Below are 27,478 nucleotides of genomic sequence, written 5' to 3'. Positions count from 1 at the left end.
AAGGGTCTGAATCTAACCTTCACCTCTAGTCTCTGTGCTCACTGTCTCTCCTGCTCTTTGTACCACTAGCCCCTGGACATGCCAATGTGTTCATGCTTCTTGGTCTCTGTCCATGGTGCTCATCCCGCTTGCAGTGTCTTTTCAATCTTCCTAAATCCTTCTAAAAAACTCATCTTCCCTTTGGTCTTCTTCATTTTGTTGGTCAGAAAGAGCTGTTCCTCTCTAGTATTCTAATGGTTTTCCACATAAACAATAATAGAGTATTTATCCCAATCTGAGTTGAATTACAATTATTTTCATGTCCATCAAGATGCAACAGGAACTTGGATTTTTTTTTTAAGATTTATTTATTTGACAGAGAGAGATCATGAGTAAGCAGAGAGGCAGGCAGAGAGAGAGGAGGAAGCAGGCTCCCCGCTGAGCAGAGATCCCGATGTGGGGCTTGATCCCAGGACCCTGAGATCATGACCTGAGCTGAAGGCAGAGGCTTAACCCACTGAGCCACCCAGGTGCCCCGGAACTTGGATTTTAATAATTGTAAGTTTCATTTTATTCATTCACTCAGTAGATTTATTTATCATCTGGTATAAGACATCTAAATATGAAGACAAATAAAAGATGAACTCTGCCCTCCAGGAGAGAGAAAAGGAGGCAAACAGATGGAGGTAGCACCCAGGGCCTCGATGCAATGTTCAAAGTGTCCCCCTCCTGTCATGACAAAGGGGGAAGTGCAGGGGAGGGTCTGAACCTTTAGACTAGGCTCTTTCAACTTGATATGGAACATATTTTTTTCCCAGAAGAAGAGCAAAATAAAATGATGAAATAAATAGAAATATAAACCTGATTATGACTAGTGAATTGCTCAGATCTTTTTAAACCCTGTTGATGGCACATTGGTCTGGTTCAGACTCATATTTTCTTCCAGTGTGACAGCTATATTTGTGGGCCTGGAGAATAAAAACATAAATATTTCAAAGCAAAGCAGTCTTGTAAGAATTCCAGTGCTGGAGGCTTGGACTTGTGCAGGGAAGCTTTGCTGCAGATTTGCAAGGATGAGATAATGCCTCTGACATCCAACTTCCCTTGGAACATGATCATTCTGGGGTGGAGGCACATTACACAGTGGCAAGGATGTAGCTATTCTCTGCAAGTCACAACGAGTGTCTGTCTCATGGCCTTAAAAGTGAACTTCCGTGGTCAAATACTATAGTCAATGTTAGGGGTTATGATTCCTTGTGCATTCTTTAAGAATTTCTTAGTCTTTAATATGAGTTCAAGGTAGAAGGGTCATGGAAAGAATAGTCTGTAATGGGGATCATGAGCCTGGAGCATGATGACAGTTGTACACCTGCTTTCATATTAAGAACCCTGAAGAATTAGATAGTTCACTGATTATTAATTCAAAGATTTTTTGTTTATTTTAGAGAGAGAGGTGGGGGCAAGGCAGGGAGAGGAGAATCTTAAGCAGACTCCACACTAAGCACATAGCCTGATGCGGGGCTCGATCCCAGGACACTGAGATCATGACCCGGGCTGAAACCAAGAGTCCATCATTTGGCTGACTACACGACCCAGGCACCCCGTATTATTTCAATGCATACAAGAGAAAAACCTCAGTAGATCCTATACTCGCTACTATTCCCCAAAACAAAAATTTTAAGAGAGACTTTTCTTCCATCTTTCCATACTGTGAGAAAATCATTAGCAGGTGTAATTGAGTGTCACCTAAGGAAATGCGTCCCTTCTGATCATGCATCTGTGCACATAGTGTATTTCAAAAGTACCAGATATTTTGACTTGACAACATTTGAGGACCCTGTACGGTTGTAACGGAAGGTGAACGGTGACGTGTGGATCAAAGTGGACCTGTGTGGGAATCATAAGTGTGCCACTGGACTCTCTGGTTTTCAGTAAAAGGAAAAAAAGCTTTATGGCTCATGGAGTTATTGTATTGTAGTTAACTCACCCATATAACATTTAGTATAGTTGTCATCAAGGGCACCCAGCAAGTTGTAGTTACTTTTCTCATTTAGACATAGAGAGGATTTAAACCCATGGGGAGAATGGCTTTCCTTGTCCAACTCTGTTCAAATAAGTTTGAAATCCAAAATAAAATGGATAGAACTGTAGAAAAATAGAATCTAGCAAAACTGAATCCTACTGAGGTAAAAAGTCTAAACAGAGTTATTTTCAGAGGAAAACAATAGAGAAAGTTGTAAAGGAGTTTACCCCAAAAGAAGCCTCAGGAACAGATTGGTTCACAGGGAATATTGGCTAAAACTTCAAAAATCAAATGACCCCAATGCTACTTAGCTTTTTGCAAGAGAGTTGAGAAGGAAAATAAACTTTTAATTTTGTTTTATATATATAATGTTGACTGTAAAATTTGACAAAGGTTGCATGTTAAAATAAAAACCATGTGTCAAGCTAATACATTGATATCTATGTAGGAATTTTATTTTATTTTATTTTTTGAGAAAGAGAGAGCACAATTGAGGGGGAGGGGCAGAGAGGAGAGAAAATTTAAGTAGGCTTCTTGCCCAGTATGGAGCCCAACATGGGGGTCGATGTCATGACCCTGAGATCATGACCTGAGCTAAAATCAAGAGTCAGACATTTAACTGACTGAGCCAACCAGGTGCCCCATCTGTGTAAGAATTTTAAATAAAAATTAGCAAACTAAATCAAAAGCCACATAAAAAAGAAATACCAATGAATGATTAAAGAAGTTTTATTCCAGAAATATAAGTAAGGTTCAATATTTAAGTCCATTAATAGAATTTATCATATGAATAGATCTTAACAAAAAAATCATATGAAAGTCAATATCCATTCATCATAAGACCACTCATTAAGGTACATGGATACTTTCTAAACATATGTATGGGTATGTGAGCATATGTATGTAGTTCAAAAACCAGCACGTATCATCTTAGTCCATGTGGAAATACCAAAATTATTCCCCCCCAAAATTTAGGAGCAAAACAAAGATTCCACTGCTTCTACTAATATTTATTATTATACTGAATTAGTCAACTCAACCAGGCAGAGAACACAAGGCTTCAGAGTTGAAAATTAAGACGGTAACACAATCTCTACTTGCATTTGATATGCTTGTGTATCTGGAAAAACTATGGAAAAATTTCTATAAAATTTTGGAATTTAGAAAAATAGCAGAATACTAATTTAATACCCATAAATCGATAACTTTATTAATATGATAACCAGTTAACACACATAATGGGAAAAAATATACCTTTTATGAATACCTAGGCATATATCTAAAAGAAAAATCAGAAATAGACCTAATAGTATATGCAGACGTGGTGTATAATAAGGGAGGCATCTGAAATCAGTGGGGCTTACTCACTGATGGATGGGCTTTTCCATAAGTGGTGTTGGAATGGTCGGATAGACATAGAGAAAATGATAAAATTGGATCCCTTCCTCACTTGATGCACCAGGACCAATTCCAACTGCATCAGAATTTTAAATATAAAAAATAAAACCCTTCAATTGGTGGAAGAAAATGAGTGAATTCTCTGTAATCTGGCAATAAGGAAAAAATTTAAATTAAGACTCAAAATCCAGAAGCAGTAAGGAAAAGAGACAAAGCTATATATAAACTGTTTTTAGACTTGATCAAGCTTTTTCAACAAACTTGAGGGAAAAGAAGATGGAGGCCAAAACCCATAAATTAAAAAAAAGCCTTATCAACCAGTTACGATGCATGGACCTTATTTGAATGCTGTTTCAAACAAACTGAACAATTAAAAATAAGTATATGTGTAGCATTTGAGATCATTGGAAATTTGAACACTGTCTAGATAATAATGACATTCAGGAAGGATTGTTAATTTGGGGTGTGATAGTGGTACTGTGGTTATGTTTTAAGGAGACTTTTCAGGGATACGAGCCATCGGGTAGCAAACTCTGGATGTGTGCCCATGATTGCCCACCATTTGGAGCCTGAGGCAAAGAAAGAGTTAGTCATACTGATCCTACCTTCATTTAAAATACTGATATTTTGTTCATCAAGAATATTTTGGGGGGGGCTCCTGGGTGGCTCAGTCATTAAGTGTCTGCCTTCAACTTGGGTCCTGATCCCAGGGTCCTGGGATCGAGCCCCACCTTGGGCTCCCTGCTCGGCAGGAACCCTGCCGCCCCCTCTCCCGCTCCTCCTGCTTGTGTTCCCTCTCTTACTGTGTCTCTCTGTGTCAAATAAATAAATAAAATCTTTTTAAAAAAAGAATATTTTTGCACTAACTTTGATTTTTTTTTCATGTGGTACCAAACCGTTATTCATCTTGATTTCTAAGATTTTTGCTTCCCCTTAAGTTTTGCTCTGACAGGGGCCTCACCTTCGTCACCTAGTCCTGATCCTGCTGGGTGCCAGGTTACTGTGAAGCCTAGAGAACAGAAAGGAGAAGGAAATTGGATTCAAGCGCTCAGACAGCAGGTCCTCTGTTGGGATAAGCGGACGTAACATACAATGATATACAAGGCATCGACTAGCTTGTTTGCAACTCTGGAGGTGGAGAATAACCCTCAGGCACTCATTCTGCCCACGATCTTCCTCTGTCTGTCGCCTGTGGTCAGACTGCCAGTTCCTGCCTCCATCTCCCAGTCTAGACCCATCCATCCCGTCTTGCCACCTTCCAGTTTCTGGTTATAACATCTGCAGACAAATAAAATAGAGATACGTTTTATTTAGTCTCCACTGAAATAAAGTTAACGAGAAATTGATCCCAATGCAATTTTAGTCTTATCCCACTGCATCTCTTCCTTAAAATTATGTTCTCTCTGGTTAGACCAATTCCTCCACCCGACAATGACCCAAATCGGCAGTCTCTAAGGCCTGCACCTGTTTCTGCATCTCTCTCTCTCTCTGCCTGCTGGAAAGCTCCTGGGAAGCCCAAGGAGCTCATGGAGCCCAGTATTTGAGTCTTACACACTCATGAGAATAGCAACTAAACAGAGGGACAACTCAGTGATGCTCATTGCTTAAGTGATAGATGAATGCAGCCACCTTGGGTACTGGAAAGAAGGGGGTATTGAAGTCATGAGCACCCATACAGCATGAACACTCCGTACTTCCAAGCAGGGGACTAGAGACAGGCCTCGAGCTGAGGTCTGAGAGCAGTAGCCCTAAGTGTGAGGAGGCAGGGACCCTGCAGAAACCTGTGCAACAGGATTAGTGTGGCCAGAAAGGACAATTCCGAGTGGGGAATGGAGACTGTGATCAAGACTGGGAAGGAAGGCAGAGCCTCAGCAGAAGCTGAGCATCCAGTCCTGGACCAGCAGCCAGAACTGCCCTGGAGGGGTGTCAGCGAAGTGTGGGGGGGAGGTGGAACAGGAAGTTTGTTGAAACATGGCCTGAGTTCTGAAAATCTGGCCAGTTCTGTGTTTCAGCTGAAGAAGGAAGGGAATGAATTTTTTTTAGGGAAATGGGGAGGCAGAAGTCAACAGAAGCAGAGAAGACAATTATAAATGGTGAGGGGAAAGGCCACCATGTTCGTTCTGATGCTGTATTATTTTTACCTCTTTCCGAAATGCTCATTAGCAAGCTAAATTCACATCTCTGAGAGCAGTAGCTCTGGGACCTCAGCACACAGCAGAACCCCCTGAAGGACATGTAAAACCGGTTGGCAGGGCCTCCCCCATAGAGATTCTGATTTAGCAGGTCTGGGATGGGGCCTGGAAATAGGCATTACTAGCAAGTTCCTGGAGGAAGCTGTTGCTCTCCTAAGAAACACACTTTGAAAATCACTGTTTCAGAGGCCCTGGCTCTGACCCCCCAGTAACAAGAGGATGAACTTAAATATCTGTACAGTCCATAAATGTTTACAGAACACTTTCACAGACATGTAATTCACTTAATCACCCATAAACCCTGCCTTGCCTAAGAGAGATCGGCCATCAGCTCAGTCAAGGTCGGCACCTAGGATGTGGCCAAGCTAAGGAGGGCTCTTCCCTGCTTAGCCTCTTGAGGGGAAGGGAACAAAGTCATATACTCCTGCCCATACTTAATTAAACTAACTTAACAAAACTAAGTATTTTATATAAATGCGTGCGGTGCTTTCTAGGAAGGTGGATGGTTCTTTGCTTCATTTGGTTATTTTAGCCTATAGGAACTTGTAAACTTGACATTAACCTTCCTATTTCATAGAGAACAAAAGTCTAATGTGTAACAAAATGTATGGATAGTGCATTCTGGCAATATTTCAGTTTTGGCAGTATTGCCCAAAGTATGGCATAGAACAGCCCCCGTCAGAATTGCCTCATGTGATTCCCCAAGGGGATGAGCCCTCCACCAGCCCTCCACATATGACATGCATTCTGGTGTGTGTACATGTGCACACGTGCATGCACGCACGCCAGAGCCCAGTACAGAGACGCAGCAGCAGAGAGCCATGGAGATCTGCAGTTTAGGAAGACCGACGGCCATGGCTTTTGTCTCCTCTAGTCTGTGGGTAGGTAGCATGACAGCTTAAACTGTCACAGAATTAAGGGAACACCTCTGGGACAGAGCATGGCTGGGGGTTGGACAAGGGTCAGGACACAGCCTTGTCCCAGGAAGGCAGAACTCTAATGGGAGCCACAGGAGGAACATTCTCAGTGAGAGCTAGCCAAGAGAACACACTTGGGAGTGTGTAGGAAGCTCTCCACGGAGGGTGATCTCAGGGAGTCTAGCGTCTGGGAGGGAGGGAGCCAGGGGCTGGAAGAGGGGCAGGCCAGCCCAGACTGCTGTGGGACACGAAGATGGGCATGGGGAGGGCTTCTGTGTTCTCAAGCTCATGGTCAGCCCCGCCTTGCTGCCTGAAGGGAAGGTGAAGAAGGGTCATGGGCCACTCTTGAAGCTAGAGGCAGAGGACGACATGGGGAGACCCAGCGCATCCCAGCAGTGTCCCCCAGAGCTCTCCCCTTCTCCAGACCTCTGTAACCTCACAAGTAAAGAGGAGTAGTAAGAATACCTATTCACTACAGAGGATGTTCGGCGAAATGGTTTTCACGAAAATGCCTTGCCAGGGATTTGGTATTTGGGATTGTGTAGTGACTCTTCTCATTCTCAGACAGTCACCACTGTCCTGGTGGTCTGTGACCAGCACCAAGGCTGCCGCCCTCCCTGGAGGCACAAAGGTGGCCCCAGGAAGATAGCAGGCCACTGGCCATACCCCACGTACCCTGTTCAGAGCCATCTCTCAAGCGCTCAGGGGAACATTGCTCTCCTCCAATGTGCCCCTTACCGGCCGCATGAACCAGGGAAACTCGCCACCCCCAGTGAGTCTGGGTCACAGGGCTGCTGAAAGTGGCAGACACATACGCAGGTAGAAGTAACAGAGAAGAAGGGATTTCTCGGTGTCATTTGTCATCACTTGTCACATAGCAAATGGAAACCTCTGCTCCTCTCTCTTTTTTGAGACATACAAACCCTGGGATGTTATAACGTAAAGGGTCCTTACTCACCTAGTCAAAGCACTGTATTATGCAGGGAGGGGACTGAGCATGGGCCTGAGGTGAGGCCATCCAGCCGGTAGTGATAGGGATGCTTTGGCACCAAGAGATTGATTCCAGGACCCAGATGTACTGCTTCTCTGAAGGCAGAGTCACAGCAAAAACATCTTGACTCACCACTATTCCCAGAGTGAGACCCTCAGAGGAGTTCTGCCCAAGGGCCCAGACATGAGCCAGATGGTGGAGCCAGGGCATGGCCCCCCCGGAACCTCACACCAATAGTACCATGCCATGTGGGTGCATTGTTCATGAAGGTTGAGCAGCCCAGTGGTAGGCTTGAAGAGGCGGCAGGGGAAGTGGGTCAGTGTGGCCAAGGTGGCTAGGAGCCCGTAGTCCCATGACCCATCCTCCCTGTTACCACCCTGCATGACTATGAGACCTTGGAGACGGTGGGGGTATTAGGTTTGAAAAAGAAGTCTTTGAGGGGATAGGCAGAGTAACTTCTTGCCATGCGAATGTTTATATTTGAATGTGACCCCCCAAAACTGTATTTTAAACCCATTCTTTGATCTCTGCATGGAGGACAAGGTACAGGGGAGGAGGTGTGGACACAATCCCGGACTTTAATGCTAGTGAAAGCTTGTCATGGTCACAGCATGGTGACCTCTCTAAGTGGAAAAGTGATTTAGACTGAGTTACTCCCAATACCAAAACGTGGAAACAACACAAGCATCCAGCTACAGATGAATGGATAAGCAGAATGTGGTACATCCATGCAATGGATATTGCTCAGCCTTGTTGTGGACTGAATCCGGGGGTCCCCACAGAATTCGTATGTTGAGGCCCTACCCCTCAATGTGGTATAGTAGGAGCTGGAGTCTTCAGGAGGTAATTGTGTCTAGATGAGATCATGTGGCTAGAGCCCCCATGATGGGATCAGTGTCCTTATGAGAAGGAGAAAGAGACTAGAGCTCATTCTCTCAGTCATGTGAGGACAAGCAACAAGGCGGCAAGCTAAAGCCAGGAGTGGGCCCTCACCAGACACCAGCTCTGCCCACACCCTGATCTCGGACTTCTCAGCATCCAGATGGTGAGAAATCATTTTCTGTGGTTTAAGCTGCCTGATCTGTGGTATTGTGTTACAACAGCACACAAGAACCAAGTCAAGCCTTAAAAAGGAAGGAAATCCTGAAACCTGTTACAACACAGATGAACCTTGAAGTCATTATGCGTGAGCAGAACAAACCAGTCACGAAAGGACAAGGCCATATGATTTGCTCATACAACACACCTAGAATGGCCAGATTCAGAAAGAGAGTTGCTGGTGGTGGCCAGGTCTGGGGTTGGGGACAGAAATGAACGTGAGTGTTTAATGGGGACAGGGCTTTGGATGGGGAAGATGAAACCGTTCTGGAAATAATGGTGGGGACATTTGCACAGCACTGTGGATGTCAATGCCACTGACGGGTACACTTCAAAAAGGTTAAAATGGTAAATTTCATGTTATGTGTATGTTTTCACAATAAAAAAATAACTAAGATTCAATGTATTCATATGGTGTTTGTAGTAAGGTTTTAAACAGCTCTGTAGGGGCTCCTGGGTGGCTCAATGGGTTGAAGCCTCTGCCTTCGGTTTAGGTCATGATCCCAGGGTCCTGGGATTGAGCCCCGCATCGGGCTCTCTGAGCTTCCCCTCTCTCACTGCCTGCCTCTCTGCCTTAATTGTGATCTCTGTCTGTCAAATAGATAAACAAAATCTTTTTAAAAACAAAACAAAACATCTCTGTAGGGGCAGCTGGGTGACTCAGACTGTTAAGTGACTCTTGATCTCGGTCATGATCTCAGGGTGGTGAGATCGAGCCTCACTTTGGGCTCCGTGCTCAGCTAGGAGTCCACTAGAGGTTCCCTCTCCTCTCTCTGTCTCTCACCCCTGTGCCCTTGCTCTCTGTCTCTTTCTCTCTCTAAAATAAATATTTTTTAAAAATAAAAATAAATAAAAAATAAATTAAATCACTCTGTATTGTGAACAGGATACTCATTGAAATATAGATACTTGCTAAAACAAGGAAGGCTGGGGAACAACCTCCCTTGCAGAAACCACCCCCACAGATATGGGGGTGGACCCATGCTGATGGTGGGCCAGTCATCAGGTGCCTGGAGGGCTCAGGAGAGCAGTGGCAAGCCACAAACAGTTGGCCTCAAATGGAGCCTCATGTGACAAGAAGCAGAGCCTTCAAGCCTTCAGCTTCTTCCTTTAAATAAGGAGAATAACATGCTCTTATTCTCTGATTTGTCCCCCAGGTGGAAGAGTGAGAAGAGAAGAACCCTCCCAGTCCAGGCTCTAGTCCACGGGGAGAAGGAAGAAGGCAATCTCCTAATTGGTACCATATACATCAGGTCCAATAATTTTCTTACTTTCTAGCAACACCAACCAAAAATTCCACCCAAGTAAGAGCCACGTGCAAGATGGCGTAAAAACAGTGAACAGCTCTGAGGTTGCACACCTCCCTTCCTGATCCCCCATCCCCATGGTCTGGAACCTTTGACAGACTTATTTCTGCCAGGCTTACAAATGCAAAGAGGGGCTCTGAGAGGTTAAACAGCATGTCCCAGCTTGTCAGAGTGGCGGGTCAGAGTAGGCCAGGGAGCCTGACTCTGAAGTAGGAGCATCTGTCAGACAATCTGTCCCCCAAGCAGAGCATCCGAGTGGTTATCTGGGAAGAAGGAACAGGGGCATTCATCAGTAGCGTGGGGCTTAAGCCCACATCAGGTAAAATTAATTAATGCTTAATTAGATGCTTACTTTATACAGGTATAACATTTTCCGTGGGCTTTCAGATCTGGATAAAATCTACAGTGGGCTCAGCAAACTTCCCGTAATGGTCCAGCGCATTTATGTTTTTACTTCAGTGGGTCTTGTGGTCTCTGTTGTAACTGCTCACCTTAGCCATGTGCCAAAGCAACCACAGACAACATGTGAGTGAGTCGATGTGACTATGTTCCACTACCACTTTATGTACAAACACAGATGATAGCTCCCACTTGGCCCACGGGCCATCGTTTGCCCAGCCCTTATGTATGCAGATCTAGGGAGGCATTTTCATTTTGTCAGCCCTGACCAAGTATCCACTGGTGACCCAACACCGGTTCCCACGTATGAGCCTCCCAGGCCAGGTGCGGGCTGCTTTCCTCCAGCAAAACTGGCAGGTGCGTTCTGTGGTCAAGCTGCAGGATGCCTCTTGTATCTTTCTAACCGGGACTTGTTCTACCTGGGAAATCTCACATCTTTTTGAATTTTATTGGATTGTGCCTGTGACTATGACGATCCTTGGAGAGATGACAGATAGCATAGGTTTGATACTTCAGTCGACTCTGGATTGTGTGGACTCTTTCCTAAGAGCCAAGTGGGGGGTGAGAGCCGAGGGAGTGGGTTGGCTCACTGATAAAGCCTAATTGGGATGTAGTCGGCAACGCAATTACATTGTGGAAATGTTGTATGCTTCGTTAACTTGGAAGAATATTGGAAATCTAGTAACCCCAAATTAATCAATGTGTACGAAGATGTTTGATTTTTTAAAAACAATCTAGTCTGTCTTCTTTTTTAAAAATTTTAATTTAAATTCAATTTAATTAACATATGCTATATTATTAGTTTCAGAGGTAGGAGCCAGGGATTCATCAGTTGTATGTAACGCCCATTGTTCATTGCATCAAAGGCCCTTCTTCATGCCCATCACCCAGTTACCCCAGCCCCCCACCCACAACCTCTCCAGCAACCCTCAGTTTGTTTTCTGTAGTTAAGAGTCTCTCATGGTTTACCTCCCTCTCTGATTTCATCTTATTTTATTTTTCCCTCCCTTCCCCTATATTCATCTATCTTGTTTCTTAAATTCCACATATGAGTGAAATCACATGGTGTTTGTCTTTGTGTGATTGATTTATTTCACTTAGCATAATAGTTCCATCCACATCATTGCAAATGGTAAGATTTCATCCTTTTTGATGGCTGAGTAATATTCCATTGTATATCTACACCACATCTTTCTCCATTCATCTGTCAAGGGACATCTGGGCTCTTTCCACAGTTTGGCTGTTGTGGACATCTCTGCTATACACACTAGGGTGCAGATGCCCCTTTGAATCACTATGTTTATATCCTTTCCGTAAATGTCTAGTACTGCAATCGCTATTCTTTCTTCAGTCCGCTGTCATTGGAATGGACAAAACATAAGATCGGAAGCGCTGGAACTGGTAATTCCCCCTGAGCTCCCATGGAGCTCCCAGAGGGGTGATACTTGGGTTGGATTTTTATTCAGTGTCTTACCTGCAGAATGGGGCGGTTGTCCCACACGGGCAGAAATGGTTTCGGTTCTCCATTCTCTGCATGTGTGGTCACTTGCGGACACTTTTGCCTCCTACATCCCCGCTTACGGCCCTGTGGCTTCTCTGTCCTTTCTTGCAGATGGATGGTTTCTAGCCTGCTTGCAAACCCCACCTCGGCTGAGTGTTGGGCAGCCCGTCTACATGATCCTATGACTCTTGATATGGACGCAGTCCTGTCAGACTTTGTTCGGTCCACGGGGGCAGAACCTGGTCTGGCCAGAGACCTGCTGGAAGGTAAGCTGACCTGGTCATCCTCCCACCATTCTCCTGGGCATAACAACCTTCTAACCGGTGGGGGGAAAAAATAAGGTAAGAAGCCTTTTGTTACCTGACAGTGGTGGTACTGGGCTCATAAAGAGAAAAAAAAAAGTTTATGAAATTTTTGTTAATCTTGGCTTTATTTTGAGTATGGAATCGATTATTCAGCTTTCTACAGTCAAAGTGCAGAAGGCATTATTGGCTTGGCTTTGCATTAAAGTTTAAAGATAGTCAAAATTTATCAGAAATTACTTTTTTAAAGGAAATATATAACAGCAGAAATAATAGAACATTGAAGAGAACACTTTTGCTGGAGACCTGAACGTTTCTTATCTCTATCATGACTGAGACAAAAATACTTCAAGCCCAAGTTTTTGGTGAAGAAAAACCACATTGTAGCTAGTAAATAGAGGGTAATAATTCATACACAAGAAGGCCAAATTCCTCCTTAAACCTTAAGCGTAGATACCATTTGTTCCATGGGAAAGGTGCAGTTTCTGTCTCAGGCTCCAAAATGTATTTACTTTGCGTATTTTTAAAATCTCTTTGTGTGCCTGTGTGTGGTGTAGTAGAGATAAGAGGTGGGAAGAGCCTGTCATAACTTCTCAGAACAAACAAACACGTGAGAGAGATTTTGAATGATTTCTCTTGGCTTCCGATGTATAAACTGCTGTTTATGGAATTAGCTAATTCTTGGTTAAGTATCCTAAGTCACAGTTATCCCTTAATTCACTTAGGGGGCAATGTGGGTTAGTACAGGATTGTATGAAAGATGGAAGTAATTGTTGAAATCCCACTGAAAATTAAGAACCACCTCTTCGAGGGGACGGAGAAAATGCCAGTAGGGCGGTAGCCCTACTTTATTAGAAACTGCCAAGTCGTTTTTAACTTTCCCTGAAGCTCCCAGAATTTCAAAGAAACTGAGGGTGCAGAATAAAAATGGGTAGCAAATGTTTGTGGTGTACATAAATCAAAGTGTGATTCTCGCCCCCCTCCCCCCGATTGTCGATCCCCTCCCAGACAGTCCCGCTGCTCTTCCTCCCTGAAGTGAGCAGCTGTGCAGAGAGACAGGTGCACAGTGAGGTTAACAGGAGCCTGGGGCTAAACCCAGACCCAGCCACTTACAGGCTCTGCCACATAGGGAAAATTATTTTCTTCCCTTAATCTCATTTTTTTTTTTCCAGTATATTGAGCCTAACCCTAACCCACCTTCTAGGATGATTGTGCACATTGGAAGCTGTGATGTCACATGCTTGCTGGGGTGACTCGTGGGTAGCAAAGGCTACAAAAGCTGTCAGTGACGACCCCGATGGTCACTGCAGTCTTTGTAACCGACACTGGCGTTGCTCTGAATGTCTGGATAGCCTAAAGCAGGAAACAAGAGTTGTCAGCTCTTCTCTTCCTTAATTTTATTTTTTAAATGAAAATACCAAAAAACTGACCTTTGGGGGTACAATTCTGAGAATGATGCATAGGTTTATGCTATTACTATCACTCTCAGACACAGAACCACCTCGAGCCCCACTCCCCTGCCATCTGCCCTCCTGCTGTGTTGGGTCGTCCCACCGTCTCCCACCCCGTCTGCTGGCAGCCGCTTTCTGTCTTCCGTCACATTTGCTCTGTCTCTTTCAAAACTGCCATCTAAATGGAGTCATACAGAACCTAATCTTTTGAAACTGGCTTCTGTTCACTCAGCATCATTATTTGAGATTGGCCCAAGTCGTGCCTGTCAACAGTTTGTTCCTTTCTATTGCTAAGTGCACCCCATCCTCGAGATGGACGACAGCTGGGTTCTCCAGTTACCTGTGCAAGGGCGTTTCAGTTGCTGCCAGTTGGGGGCAGGTACGACTAGAGCTACTCTCAAATGTGTATTGGACAACAGGGGTTTCTGTGAACTTCATTTAAATTTTTCCACGGTGCACGTGCAAGAGTGGGATTCGCTGGTTTATACGGTAACTGTACATTCCACTTTATTAGAAACTGCCAAACTGTTTTCCAGAGCACTGAACTATTTTGCATTTCCACCAGCAACATGAGAGTCCCAGCTGCTCCATATCCCCATCAGCACTTAGTGTTTCTTTTCTTTTTCATTATTTTCTCCATTCTTCTAGGTGTGGAATATTTCTCCATCACTTTGTTTTCATCTCCCCACTGACTGATGATGTTGAATGTTTTGTTATTATTCTCCATCCGTATCTTCTCTTTGGTGAAATGTTCACTCAATTCTTTTGCCTATTTCTAATGGAGTTATTTAATTTCTTGTAGTAGAATTTTGAGAGTTCTTTTATTTATTCTGAGAATAAATCACTTGTCAGAGATGGGATCTGCAAATATTCTCCTCTGGTCTCTGTCTTGACTCCTTATCCTCCTGCAGGTGCCCTTTGCAGAGCAGAAAGTTTTTAATCTTGATAAAGGCTAATTCATCATTTTTTCTTATATGGATCATGTTTCAGGTGATATGTTTAAGAGCCTTTGCATGACCCTAGGTCGTGAAGATTTTCTCCGAGGTGGTCTCTTGAAAGTTTTATACCTTAGATCTCTGACTCATTTTGAGTGGATTTTTGTAGAACATCTGGGGCAGAATTCATTTGTATCCATATGGGAACCAAATTGTTTCAACACCATTTGTTGAAAAGATTATCCTTCCTCCACTGAATTGCTTTGCACATTTGTCAAAACCAACTAAGCGTATCTGTGGGAAGCTACTTCTTGATTCTGATTCTGTTCCATTGATCAATACATCTGTTCCTCTGCCAGTATTTCTCCGTCTTGATTAGTACAGCTTCGTGGTGAGTCAAAGTCAGCATGATTTTTCTAACCTTATTTTTCTTTTTCAAAAGTGTTTCAACTACTCTCTTTCCTTTGCCTTTCCATATACATTTGAGGATCAACATATGTCTCTCTATAAAATTTCCTGCCGGGATTGTGATTGGAATTGTGTTAAATCTGTAAATGAATCCTCTGTTTTGCCTTACAATCCACGAACTCAGTGTAGGCATACTTTCCATTTATGTAGGGCATCTCTGAATTATTTCATCAGCATTTTGTAGTTTTTAGCATATAAATCCTATACATGTTTGTTAGATTTCTGTATAGGGTTTTCTTGTGTTATTGTAAATGCTATCATTTTTTTTAAATTTCAGTTTCTAATTGTTCATTGTTAGTATTGAGAAATACAATTGATTTTTGTGTGTTCCCCTGTATCCTACAATCTTGCTAAACTCAATTATTGTCCTAAAGTATACATGTATGTGTACACCCTCATGCATGTGTGTATGTGTGTGTGTGTGTGTGTGTGTGTAGAAAATCCAAAGGATTTTCTGCATAGATAGTCATGTTGTCTCTGAATAAAGATAGTTTTATTTCTTCCTTTCCAATGGGTGTGCTTTGTATTTATTTTTCTTGACTTACTGCACTGGCTAGAACATCCAGGAAGAAGTTGAATGGTACTGGGGAAAGAGAACATCCTTCCCTTGTTCTTGATCTTAGGGGGGAGCCGTCCCCCGTATCAGTCTTTCACCATTATGTAGAATAGCTATAGGTTTTTGTAGATGTTCTTTATAAGGTGGAGGAGAGTCCTTTCCTATTTTGTTGAGAGATTTATCATGAATATGTGTTAAGTTTTTCAAATGCATTTTCCATGTCAATTGATGTGATTAAGTGTTTTTTTTCCTTCTTTAAACTGCCAGTAAAACAGGTTATATTGATTGCCTTCTAGTAATAAACAGGCTGTCAGTCATATTTAAAGATTTTTCTACTCTGTGTTTTTCTCTTCTCCTTCTGGGACTCAGATGATATGAGTCTTAGAATTCATTATTGTCCTCAGATCACAATAGTTCTTAAAAAAATTTATTTACTTTAGAGAAATAGAAAGGGAGGGGCAGATAGAAAAATCAGACTGCACAGAATGCAGAGCCCAAATCAGGGCTCGATCTCACAACCCTGAGATTACGACCTGAGCCAAAGCCAAGAGTCCTGTGCTTAGCCAGCTGTACCACCCACCTGCCCCATGATCATTACAGTTCTGTTTACTTTCTGTCTTTTATCATCGATTGTTCCAATCAGGTCATTTCTACTAATCACTTATAAATTTACTATTTTCTCTGTCAGCTCTGTTTTGTTACTGAATCCATCCAGGGAGTTTTTATTTTTGTTGTTGATTTTTTTTTTAATTTCTAACATTTTCACTTGATTCTTCTTTATTCTTTTTTCTGTTTCTTTGCTGAGACTCTCTGTTTTTCAAGAGTGACCTCTTCTGTTGTAAAATATTTATACTACTTGCTTTGAAGCCTTTGTCAGGTAATTTCAATTTCATTTTCATTTCAGTATTGCTATTGAAATGTCTGGTTTGGGGTGGGGGGGAGTGTTTTGGTTTTTTTGTATGCTGAGTAAATTTAGATTGTATTCCTAAACATTTTGGAGATTATGTTTTGAGACTGTAGTTGTTGTTTAAACGTATGGCACATGTTGCTTTTGTTTTAGAAGGCACTTGTCCCAGTTGGGTTCAGACCAGAAGTTCCAGGTTCCCCGAGACTCCTGTGCATTGTGGGTCCAAGGTCAACTCTATGTGGTTCTGTCTCGTATGGGTACTAGTGGCCAGTCTGGGACCTGGGCAGTAGTCTGTCCCATATTTCACTACTCAAAGCCTCTGGAATCTGTTTAGGATCAGATTCATACATGTACAGCTCAGAGGTAAACCCAAGAGTTCATAAACAACTTTAAGGGGTTGCTTTCCCAAATTTCTGCTTCATTGTCATCTCGATAGTGCTGGGTCCCCAGGCTTTGTCTATTCCCACATTCCTATACACTTGATTTGACTGTGCTTATGTCTGAACTAAGCAATCAAAATCCAAAAAGAGAAGAAAGTCATGGGATTTACCTCTGGGGATCATAAATCCCGTGATTGAAGAGGAACATTTCCCTGTCTCCCAGTTTTTGTTTCCCGCCACCCCTCATTGATGCTGCAAAATTGCTTCAGGTCTGGGGCACTAGAGAGCTGAGAAAATTTTTTGAAGAAAAAAAGACAAATGAGGGGTTTCTACACACTCTCTGAATGTTAGAAACTGCTTTTCTGCTTCTGGGGTCAGAGCTAGAGGGCTTTTCCGGGAGCTAATGCCCACTTCTGGTTTTGGGGCTGCACCGAGTTCACATGGGGGAGACTGGAAGAAAAAGTGATCAACTCACCGGCAGTTCTGGGTACTTTGAGTTATGGTCTTCTTCCCCACCTGCCTGCTCTCACGTACTCCTCTCAGTCCCCCAGTGGCTGCTCCATGCATTCTGTCCTGGTGTCCTGCTGCTTTCAGCAGGAGAGATGGGCTCCAGGTCACCTAGGGTGGAACCTGTCCCCTGTCTTTACCAGTGGGCAGACCATGGTTACATGTGTATGTTGTGCTCTTTCAGCTATGAGTTATTTGGGTCAAGATTTTTTCCAAAGCCGGTGTTTCAAAGAATGAAATCTTTTCCTGGTGATCTTTCTAAGGGCAAAACCACACAATGATGGCAGAAGCTGGGTGAAAATGTCCAGGGACCCTCTCTGCCTGCTTTTTAAACTTCTTAATGAGTGTTTTTAATTACTCATTTCAAAACAAAAAGTTTAAAACACATATACAGTGATGGGAATCACAACAGAGCAGACGACAGAGAATGAGAAGAAAAAATAACATGGGTTGATAAAGAACCTGACCAAAAAAAACAAAAAACAAAAACAAAACAAAACAACAACAACAACAACAACAACAACAAAAACCTGGCAAAAAAAGACAGGATAGGGACAACAGACGGACAGGAAAAAACGCACAGTGATTTGCCTCTGGTGAGGGGGTACATCTTTACCCGGCTGTCTCATCCCATCACATCTGCCTATTACACGTGGGCAAAGTGGTCTTTCTGAAATAACGTTGGGTTGAATGATTCTGTTTCCCCAAATCCTTTGATTGCACCTGTTACATGTAGAATAAACTCCTCAACATGGCACTACTTTCCTTTCAGCCTGTGCTCTGTTCTGTCCCTTCCCCCTCATCTCTGGTGCATTTCTGCACCATCCTTTCCCCCAGACACACCATCCATCCTGTGCTTCAGGGCAAGCTCAGTTCATGCGCTGCCCACTCCCTCTACGCACACTCTGTCTCACTCGGAGATTCTACTCTTCTTCCAGGCTGGTGTATGAGCACCACGACAGCAGAGACCACAGTAGGTTTTGCTCAGTGTCCCTCTATTATTTAAAAAGATTTTATTTACTTATTTGACAGAGAGAGAGAAAAAAAGAGAGAGAGAGAGAGAGGGAACTCAAGCAGCAGGAGTGGAAGAGGGAGAAGCAGGCTTCCTGCTGAGCAGGGAGCCAGATGCAGGGCTTGATCCCAGGACCCTGGGATCATGACCTGAGCTGAACACAGACGCTGAATGACTGAGCCACCTGGCTGCCCCTTCGGTGTCCCTCTAATAACCAGTACTTGCCAGTCCCTCAGTGGGATGATCTGGCTGCTGGCCATATAGCCATAAGCAACCAGATGAAAATCCTCATCCTCATGGACACAGACAATAAATAGCGTTAATCAATTACATAGTATTTTCGTGGTTAGTGCTATGGAGAAAACTATATCAAAAGGAGGGGCATGGGGGTGTACATGTGGATACAGTTTTTAATTAGGGTTGTCAGAGGAGGACTCATTAATAAAAACGGGGTCTGAGCAAAGATTTGAGGCATGAGAGAGTAACGACGTAGCTCTCTGGAGAAAGAAGTTTCCAGCAAGAATTGGAATTAATTGGTCATGCTTTGCCATTCCTCAAAGCTTTGCAGACTTCTGTTGTCACATATATTTGATTTTGTCTTATTTTATAATTAATCACGTATTTGTTTTCTCATTTAAATTCGAAGTTCTTAGATTCAAAGACAATAACAATGACAATAGTAGTTAGTATTTATTTTGGACTGTTATATGCCAGAAGCTAGGTTCTTTAAATGTGATGTCTCATTTAATCCACACAGTGAATTACAGAACTGTTGGATTTCCCATTTTATAGGCAAGAAAGCTGAAGCTATGAAATTACCCTGAAGTTATACATCCAAAACGTAGCAGAACCAGTACTTGAACCCAAATGTGTCACTCAGCACTAGGTTCTTTCTGCAAAATCTTCTGCCATTTATCTTCAGGCCCACTGCCCTTCTCCAGTGTAAGAGCACTTTGTGTTGCTGTATGTGTGCAAAAAAGTTTTGGGGCACCTGGGTGGCTCAGTGGGTTAAGCCTCTGCCTTCGGCTCAGGTCACGGTCTCAGGGTCCTGGGATCGAGCTCCGCATCAGGCTCTCTGCTCAGCAGGGAGCCTGCTTCCTCCTCTCTCTCTGCCTGCCTCTCTGCCTACTTGTGATCTCTCTCTCTCTGTCAAATAAATAAAAGAAAATCTTTAAAAAAAAAAAAAAGTTTTAACTAATCACCAAGTGGATATTTTAGCTACCCATTTTATGATATGGCTAATTAACTTTTCAAATAAAATATTACTTTAATAGACCACAAAAACTATTAAAAAATAGAACTCATAACTAACAATCAGACACCAAACCCTACAGACACTGTCTGGCCACTTTAAACATAGTAAAAGTTAGTTAAAAAGATTTTTGAGTGGTAGGCCAAATGCATGGGTTGTTTACAAAGTATCTGTTCCCTTCTTAAAGACAAAACAACTCTCATGCTTTAACAGTAACCATGAGTCTTAGGCAGCTCTACCAAGATACTCTCTTCAGTGCCCCCAGGCCTTAATTTTGTTGTCACCCCAAGAAAAAAAAAATCGTCAAATAAACAGCCAAGTTGCATTTAGGAAGAATATTAACTGGAAATTAACATCTCACACGTCCCTAGTATAATCCTTCAGAATCCTTATGGAATTTGCAAAGTTAAGGAAAGTTAACGGCAGCTAAGTTAAATTGTATTCTCCAATATATATATATATATATATGGAAGTTGTCCACACATTTTAAGTTGCATGTCTATTTACCAGTCGATTTGAAATTTGAGGACTAAAGTACTTAGAGTTGTCTACAGGGAAATATAACCTCTTTTGTAATCCTGGGGCCCTTAGATTTGAAATATATATATGGTTTGGAATTTTGCATATGGCTTCCTTTCTTGGTCCAGCTCACACAGAGAGGTAACTCCCAATAACTTACCAGTCATAGTGGCAGGCTGTTCCATTAGCACTTACATCTGGCCTGTGAAAACTTTTCCACAACTGGGGACAGCAGCTGCTGACTTTGATAACTGTAATAATGCCCCAAAGAGTACACTCAAGAAATGGGGGAGGGGATGAAGACAACTGAGAGAAGAATGTGTTTAGTAAAATGCTCTCATTAGCCCACCAGCTGTGAATGGGATCTGCCCACGACAAACCCACATAGTTGTTGTGGGGCATTCAACAGAGTGGACAAGATGAAATTGGAAGTGGTAGTGCAGAGGTCAGAGGAGCCAAATGGGACTCTGCTTGAAGACTGGCCAGTTGCCGTCACTGACCCATGACTTAAACACGCAAGAAACTGAGGTAGGCTCCAGAAATAGTGTTTTAATTAAAATGAGAAAAGCGTTCCAAGGATGGATATCCCAGCTATGTGTAAACAGAGCATTGTTTCTCTTCAGTCAAGCTAGTTCTGAAGCCTAATCTTGAACACATGCCATCCGTTTACCAAAAGAATTCATTGCTGTAACTTTTTCAGGTTTGCATGATTAAAAGCTTAAGTGGGATCATTCTTGGATGAGAACAAAAAAGTGGCCTGGTGACATTTATATCCTAAACAAGAGTTAGAGGAGGAGAAGGTCTGATGGGTTCTGGCCAGTGAGTCTAGAAATACCATAATGAAAACACTTGCTGCTCTCCCTGCTGTCCTGCTCCCACTGGGGACAGTTCTGCCATTACACTAGACATATTTAAAATAATACAACCAAAATTTAAAAATCCTGTTCAGAATCAGACTTCCAAGATGCGTCCTCTGGCATGGCCCCCATTTAGGAAGACACATACTCTCTTTAGATAGGGGAGAGTATTTAAGTACTTCTGGAAACACACTGAGATCCAGTACAACCACGTGTGAGGAGTTTGCTTTTGGGATGCTAATCAATGAAGTAGATCTTATTTCCCTCATTTCCTTTCCATTAGGGTAGATTGTAGCCCCAGGCACTATTATTGGCCTATTTTATCGGCTTTACTCAAGAGGCTGTCCCATCTTAGCTACTTGAAATGTTTCCTCTCTGGAAAGCCAACCATGTCCATGACAGTCTTTCTCAATCGATGTCTCCACCTGGGCTATCCCATAGCGCCCCCCCCCCCCCTTTTGGGTTCTTCCACCTTGCTTTGCTGAAGTGCCCATTCCTAAGGGGCTCCCAGCCCAGTGCACTCAGTCATGTGGATGGAAATTAATTGTGTTGAAGAGGGAGGGTCAAGAGAACGGCATCCCCTGGTGGAAGAGCTCTGATATTGTGGCTCAGAATCGGAGTCGTCTGAAGTCAAACATTTTTTAAGATAAAAAGTAGCCATGAAAACCAAAATCAATTTTTAAAAAATTTGACCGAGCAGGAAAGGGGAAGTTGCTACACATTAAGAACTCCCATTTAAGCAAAAACAATGATGAGGTCAGTCTACGAGCATGTACTGGGACCTCTGACCTGGATGCTGGACATCCAGTGTGGAAGAAGGAAGGGCTGTGCCCTCTGCTCTCAAGTACTTAACAACCCCCTGCTGTCACAGGTAGGTAAATGGCCAAAACGAGGGTCCAAGAGGAGAACCCAGGTTGGCTTAGGGTGGTCTAAGATGATACCATAGGTTGCTGAGGCTCAGAGGTGGAATAGGAATTTAATAGGCAGAAAGGGGTGTGTGTGCATGTGTGTGTGTGTGTGCACGCATGTGTGTGTAAGATTGGGGACTTGCATATTCCAGTCAGAGGGAAGAGCATTTGCAAAGGTATGGAAGCATAAAAATCAGAAAGAGAAGGAGCTCAGTATTGCTGTGTCACAGACTGACTTGAGGGGAAATGGCAGGAGATAGATGAGACTGTGTGAATGGAGACATCTCAAAAGACCTGGGGTTCCATAAAGCATGAGCCTGAGTGTCAGAGGGAAAGGGGATCATTAATTAGCCATAATCCTCATGGTAACAACTGCTGCCACTAGTGTTCATATCTCTAAACCAGTAAGGAGATTCCTGCTACATTCCAGGCAAGGGATAATGGGCAAATGGCATGAAATGCTTCTGTGCCTGCACATTGGGTCAGTAAGTTACGGGATCAGCCTTCCAGGGAGCTGGTTCCTTCAAACTCCTACTGTGAGTTCAAGCATGCTTTGGGGAATTCGTCTCACAGGCCGCCTCTGTCTGTTTCCAAGACACAGTTCAAGGACAGGATTGGAATGGCCATTTCTCAATATTAAGATCCCACCTGATCAACTGTGCTGTACTCATATTAGAGCTCAGGAGTGACATATAGGCTGAATGAATGGGATGTTTGTCATGGCACCAAGAATTGAGGAGGGTCCTCTGGCTTCTGGTCCTCAGTTGCCCTCATGCCTCTGAGTTGACTTTATCCCATCAGTAGACAGTCCTCAAGTCTGTGGGAATGTGAGACCAGGCTTCTAGTGCAGAACTGTATAGCCACAATTTTTTGGTGGTACCTAGCATTTTCTATATGTACAATCATATCTTCTGCAAATAATGCCACTTTCCCCTTTATGATTCAGATACCTTTTATTCCTTTTTCTTGCATGATTGCACTCAGATTTCCAGCACCATGCTGAATAGAAGTGGTGAGAATGGACACCCTTGCTTTGTTTCTTTTTTTTTTTTTCCTTGTCTTGTTTCTGATCTTAGAAGGAGAGTTTTTAGCTTTTTAGTGTTGAATATAATGTTAGCTATGGAACTTATATATGATCTTTATTAGGTTGAGATATAGTCTTTCTATACCGAATTTCTTGGAAGTTTTTACCATGAGAACATGTTATATTTTGTCGAATGTTTTTGTGCCTCTATTGAAATTATCATATGGTTATACCTTCCATTCTGTTAATGCAGTGCTGCATCACATTTATTAATTTACAGATGTTGAACAATCCTTGCATCTCAGAGACAAATCCCACGTGGTCATGTTGTGATGATCTTTTTAATGAACTACTGAATTTAGTTTGCTAGTATTTTGTTGAAAATTGTTACATCTATATTTATCAGGAATGTTGACCTCTGGTTTTCTTGCAGTGTCCTTATCTGAGTTTTGTATCAGGGTAATCCTGTCCTCATAAAATGAGTATGGAAGTATATCCTCTTCTTCAGACTTTTGAAGATTTTCCACAGATTGGTGTTAATTCTTCCTTAAATGTCTGGTAGAATTCATAGATGAAACCATCTGGTCCTGGACTGTTCTCTGTGGTAAAGTTTTTGATTACTGACCTATCCCCTTACTCATTATTGAACTGTTGAGATTTTTCTATTTCTTCATGATTTAGTCTTGGTAGGTTTTATGTCTCTAGCAGTTTATTCACCTTTTTTTGTATGTTCTCCAATTTCTTGGCATATAACTGTTTATATGGTCTTGTACAATTCTTTGTATTTCTGTGGTATCAGTTGCAATGTCTTCTCTTTCATATCTGATTCAATTTATTTGCGTTCTTTTTTTTCTTGGTAAGTCAATTTTGTTTATCTCTTCCAAAAACTAGCTCTTAGTTTCATTGGTTTTTCTATTGTTTTTCTGATGTCTGTTTTATTTTATTTCCACTCTGACTTTTATTTCCTTCCTTCTATTAACTTTGGACTTTGTATTTCTTCTTTTTCTAGTTCCTTTGTGTATAAAGCTAGGTTGTTTATTTCAGATCTATTCTTTTTCTTGATGTAGGCATTTATCACTATAAAATGCCCTCTTTAGACTGTTTTTGTTTCATCCCATAGGTTCTGATATGTTGTGTTTCCATTTTCATTTGTCTCAAGATTCTTTTTCATTTCCTTTATGTTTCTACTTGAACCCATTGGTTGCTCGGGACTGTGCTGTTTCATTTCTAAATATTTGTGAATTTTCCAGCTTTTCTTCTATTGTTGATTTCTAGTTTCATACCATTGTTGTGAGAAAAGACAATTGATACTATTTTAACCTTTTTAAATTTGTTGATATTTGTTTTGTGACCTATCATATGATCTATCCTAGAGAATGTTTATGTGTGCTTGAGAAGAGTGTGTATTCTGCTGCTGTTGGGTGGAATGTTCTGTGTATGACTGCTAGGTCAACTAAATCTTAAGTATGATTCAAGTCCAGCATTCCTTGTTGGTTTTCTGTCTGGATGATCTATGTACTGTTGAAAGTGGGGAATTAAACTCCCCTGCTATTATTTCATTGTTGTTGTTTCTCCCCTCTAATTTGTTAGTATATGTTTCCTGTATTTAGGTGCTCCTGTGTTGGGTGCATATGTATTAAGTACTTTTATATATTCTTGATTAATTGGCTCCCTTACCATTATAAAATGTTCTCCCTTGTCTCCTGTTACTTTGCTGTAAAGTCTGTTTTATTTTATATAAGTATAGCTACCTTGTTCTCTTTTGATTTCCACTTCCATTTCCACTTTCTTTCACTTGTAACCTATGTGCATCCTGCAACTGAAGTGAACCTCTTACAGGCAGCATATAGTTGGGTATTGATTTTTTTTATTAACATATAATGTATTATTTGCCCCAGAGATACAAGTCTGTGAATCATCAGGCTTACATATTTCACAGTACTCACCATAGCACATACCCTCCACGGTATCCATAGCCTAGCCCCCCTATGCCTACCTCCTCACCCCTCAGCAACAATCAGTTTATTTTATGAGATTAAGAGTCTCTTATAGTTTGTCTTCCTCCCAATCCCATCTTGTTTCATTTTTTCCTTCCCTACCCCCGACACCTGCCCTGCCTCTCAAATTCCTCATATCAGAGGGATCGTATGATAGTTGTCTTTCTCTGATTGACTTATTTTGCTCAGCATAATATCCTCTAGTTCCATCCATGCCATTGCAAATGGAAAGATTTTGTTTCTTTTGATGGCTTCTTAGTATTCCATTGTGTGTGTGTGCATATATATATATATATATATATATATATATATATACACATATATATATATCACATTTTCTTTATCCATTCATCTGTTGATGGACATCTAGGTTCTTTCCATAGTTTGGCTATTGTGGACATTGCTGCTACAAACATTCAGGTGCACGTGCCCCTTCGGATCACTACATTTGTATCTTTAGGGTAAATACCCAGTAGTGTGATTGCTGGGTCATAGGGGTAGCTCTATTTTTAACTTTTTGAGGAACCTCCATACGGTTTTCCAGAGTGGTTGCACCAGCTTGCATTCCCACCAACAGTGTAGGAGGTTTCCCCTTTGTCCATATCCTCACCAACATCTGTCATTTCCCGACTTGTTAATTTTAGCCATTCTGACTGGTGTGAGGTGGTATCTCATTGTGGTTTTGATTTGTATTCCCCTGATGCTGAATGACATGGAACACTTTTTCACGTGTCTTTTGTCCATCTGGATGTCTTCTTTGAAGAAATGTCTGTTCATGTCTTCTGCCCATTTCTTCATTGGATTATTTGTTCTTTGGGTGTTGAGTTTGATAAGTTCTTTATAGATTTTGGATATTAGCCCTTTATCTGATACGTCATTTGCAAATATCTTCTCCCATTCTGTCAGGTGTCTTTTGGTTTTGTTGACTGTTTCCTTTGTTGTGAAAAGCTTTTGATCTTGATGAAGTCCCAATAGTTCATTTTTGCCCTTGCTTCCCTTGCCTTTGGCGATGTTTCTAGGAAGAAGTTGCTGCTGCTGAGGTTGATGGTTATTGATTTTTATCCATCCAGACACTCTGTGCCTTTGATTGAAGAATGTCATCCATTTACAGTTAGAATCATTATTGTTAAATAAGGAATTACTAATGTCATCTTATTGTTTTCTGGCTGTTTTGTAGCTCCCTTTCTCCTTTTTTCCTCTTTATTGGCCTTCCTTTATAGATTGATATTATGTAGTGAAATGCTTGGATTCCCTTCTCTTTATGTTTTATGAATTTACTGTAGTTTTTTGGTTTCTGGCTGCCATGAGGCTTACATAAAACACCTTTTTTTCACAATAAGTATTAATTTTATATTAAATAAAAGCTGTAAGCATCATAGACATATGTAGAATTACAGTAACTAGCTATATCTCCTCATGAGAGATTATCCTTCTGTGTCTAATATTGGAAGATCAGAGTTTAATTTTAATAAGATAAAAGGTATCTTTTTTTAAATTATGTTACGTTAGTCACTGTACAGTACTTTATTAGTTTTTCATGTTTCCATGATTCATTGTTTGCATATAACAACCAGTTACAATACGTGTCCTCCTTAATACCCATCACCAGGCTCACCCATCTCCCCACCCTGCTCCCCTCTAAAACCCTCAGTTTGTTTCTCGGAGTCCACAGTCTCTCATGGTTTGTCTCCCTTCTGATTCCCCCTGCTTCATTTTCTCCTTCTTCTAATGTCCTCCATGTTATTCCTTGTGTTCCACAAGTAAGTAAAACCATATGATAATTGTCTTTCTCTGCTTGACTTATTTCACTTAGCATAATCTCCTCCAGTTCCACCATGTCAACGCAAATGATGTCTGAGTAATATTCCATGGCATATATGGACCACATCATCTTTATCCATCCGTCTATTGAAGGGCATCTCAGCTCCTTCCACAGTTTGGCTATTGTGGACATTGCTGCTATAAAGAACTTCTCAAACTCAACACCCAAAAAACAAATAAGTCAAAAAATGGCCAGAAGGCATGAACAAACACTTCTCCAAAGAAGACATACGAATGGCCAACAGAGACATGAAAAAATGTTCATCATCATTAGCCATCAGGGAAACTCAAATCAAAACCACATTGAGATACCACCTGACACCAGTTAGAATGGCAAAATTTAACAAGGCAGGAAACAACAAATGTTGGACAGGATGTGGAGAAAGGGGAACCCTCTTAACACTGTTGGTGGGAATGCAAGTTGGTGCAGCCACTTTGGAAAACAGTATGGAGGTTCCTCAAAAGGTTAAAAATAGAGCTACTCTATGACCAATTGCACTACTGGGTATTTACCCCAAAGATACAGATGTAATAAAGCATCTTATATTTGTTAATAGTTTATTTTATACTGATAACAACCTCAATCATATACAAAAGTCTACCCTTTTGCTCCCCTCTTTGTGTTTTTGATGTCATAATATCTGTTTTTATATTGTGTTTTTATTAAAAATTATTGTAGCTATTGTTATTTTAATACTCCAGTCATTTAATCTTTATACTGGAGTTAAAATAGTTAACAATCTACCATATTACAGCATTAGGGTATTCTGAATTTGA

At 41.8% G+C, this 27,478-nt stretch overlaps 1 protein-coding gene across 1 annotated transcript in view; it reads left to right on the top strand.

Annotated features, from left to right (window-relative positions):
* OTUD7A (OTU deubiquitinase 7A) overlaps nt 1–27,478 on the top strand; it is a 387,396-nt gene that overhangs the window by 212,191 nt on the left and 147,727 nt on the right. Inside the window, exons 3-4 of the mRNA XM_046010022.1 lie at nt 9,756–9,851; nt 11,917–12,071. Coding sequence (XP_045865978.1) covers nt 11,921–12,071 — 151 coding nt within the window. The 5' untranslated portion in view covers nt 9,756–9,851; nt 11,917–11,920. The remainder of the gene's footprint in view (nt 1–9,755; nt 9,852–11,916; nt 12,072–27,478) is intronic.

Source organism: Meles meles, chromosome 6, assembly GCF_922984935.1.
Source record: "Meles meles chromosome 6, mMelMel3.1 paternal haplotype, whole genome shotgun sequence".
NCBI lineage: Eukaryota > Metazoa > Chordata > Mammalia > Carnivora > Mustelidae > Meles > Meles meles.
This window is presented reverse-complemented; position numbering and strand designations above follow the sequence as displayed.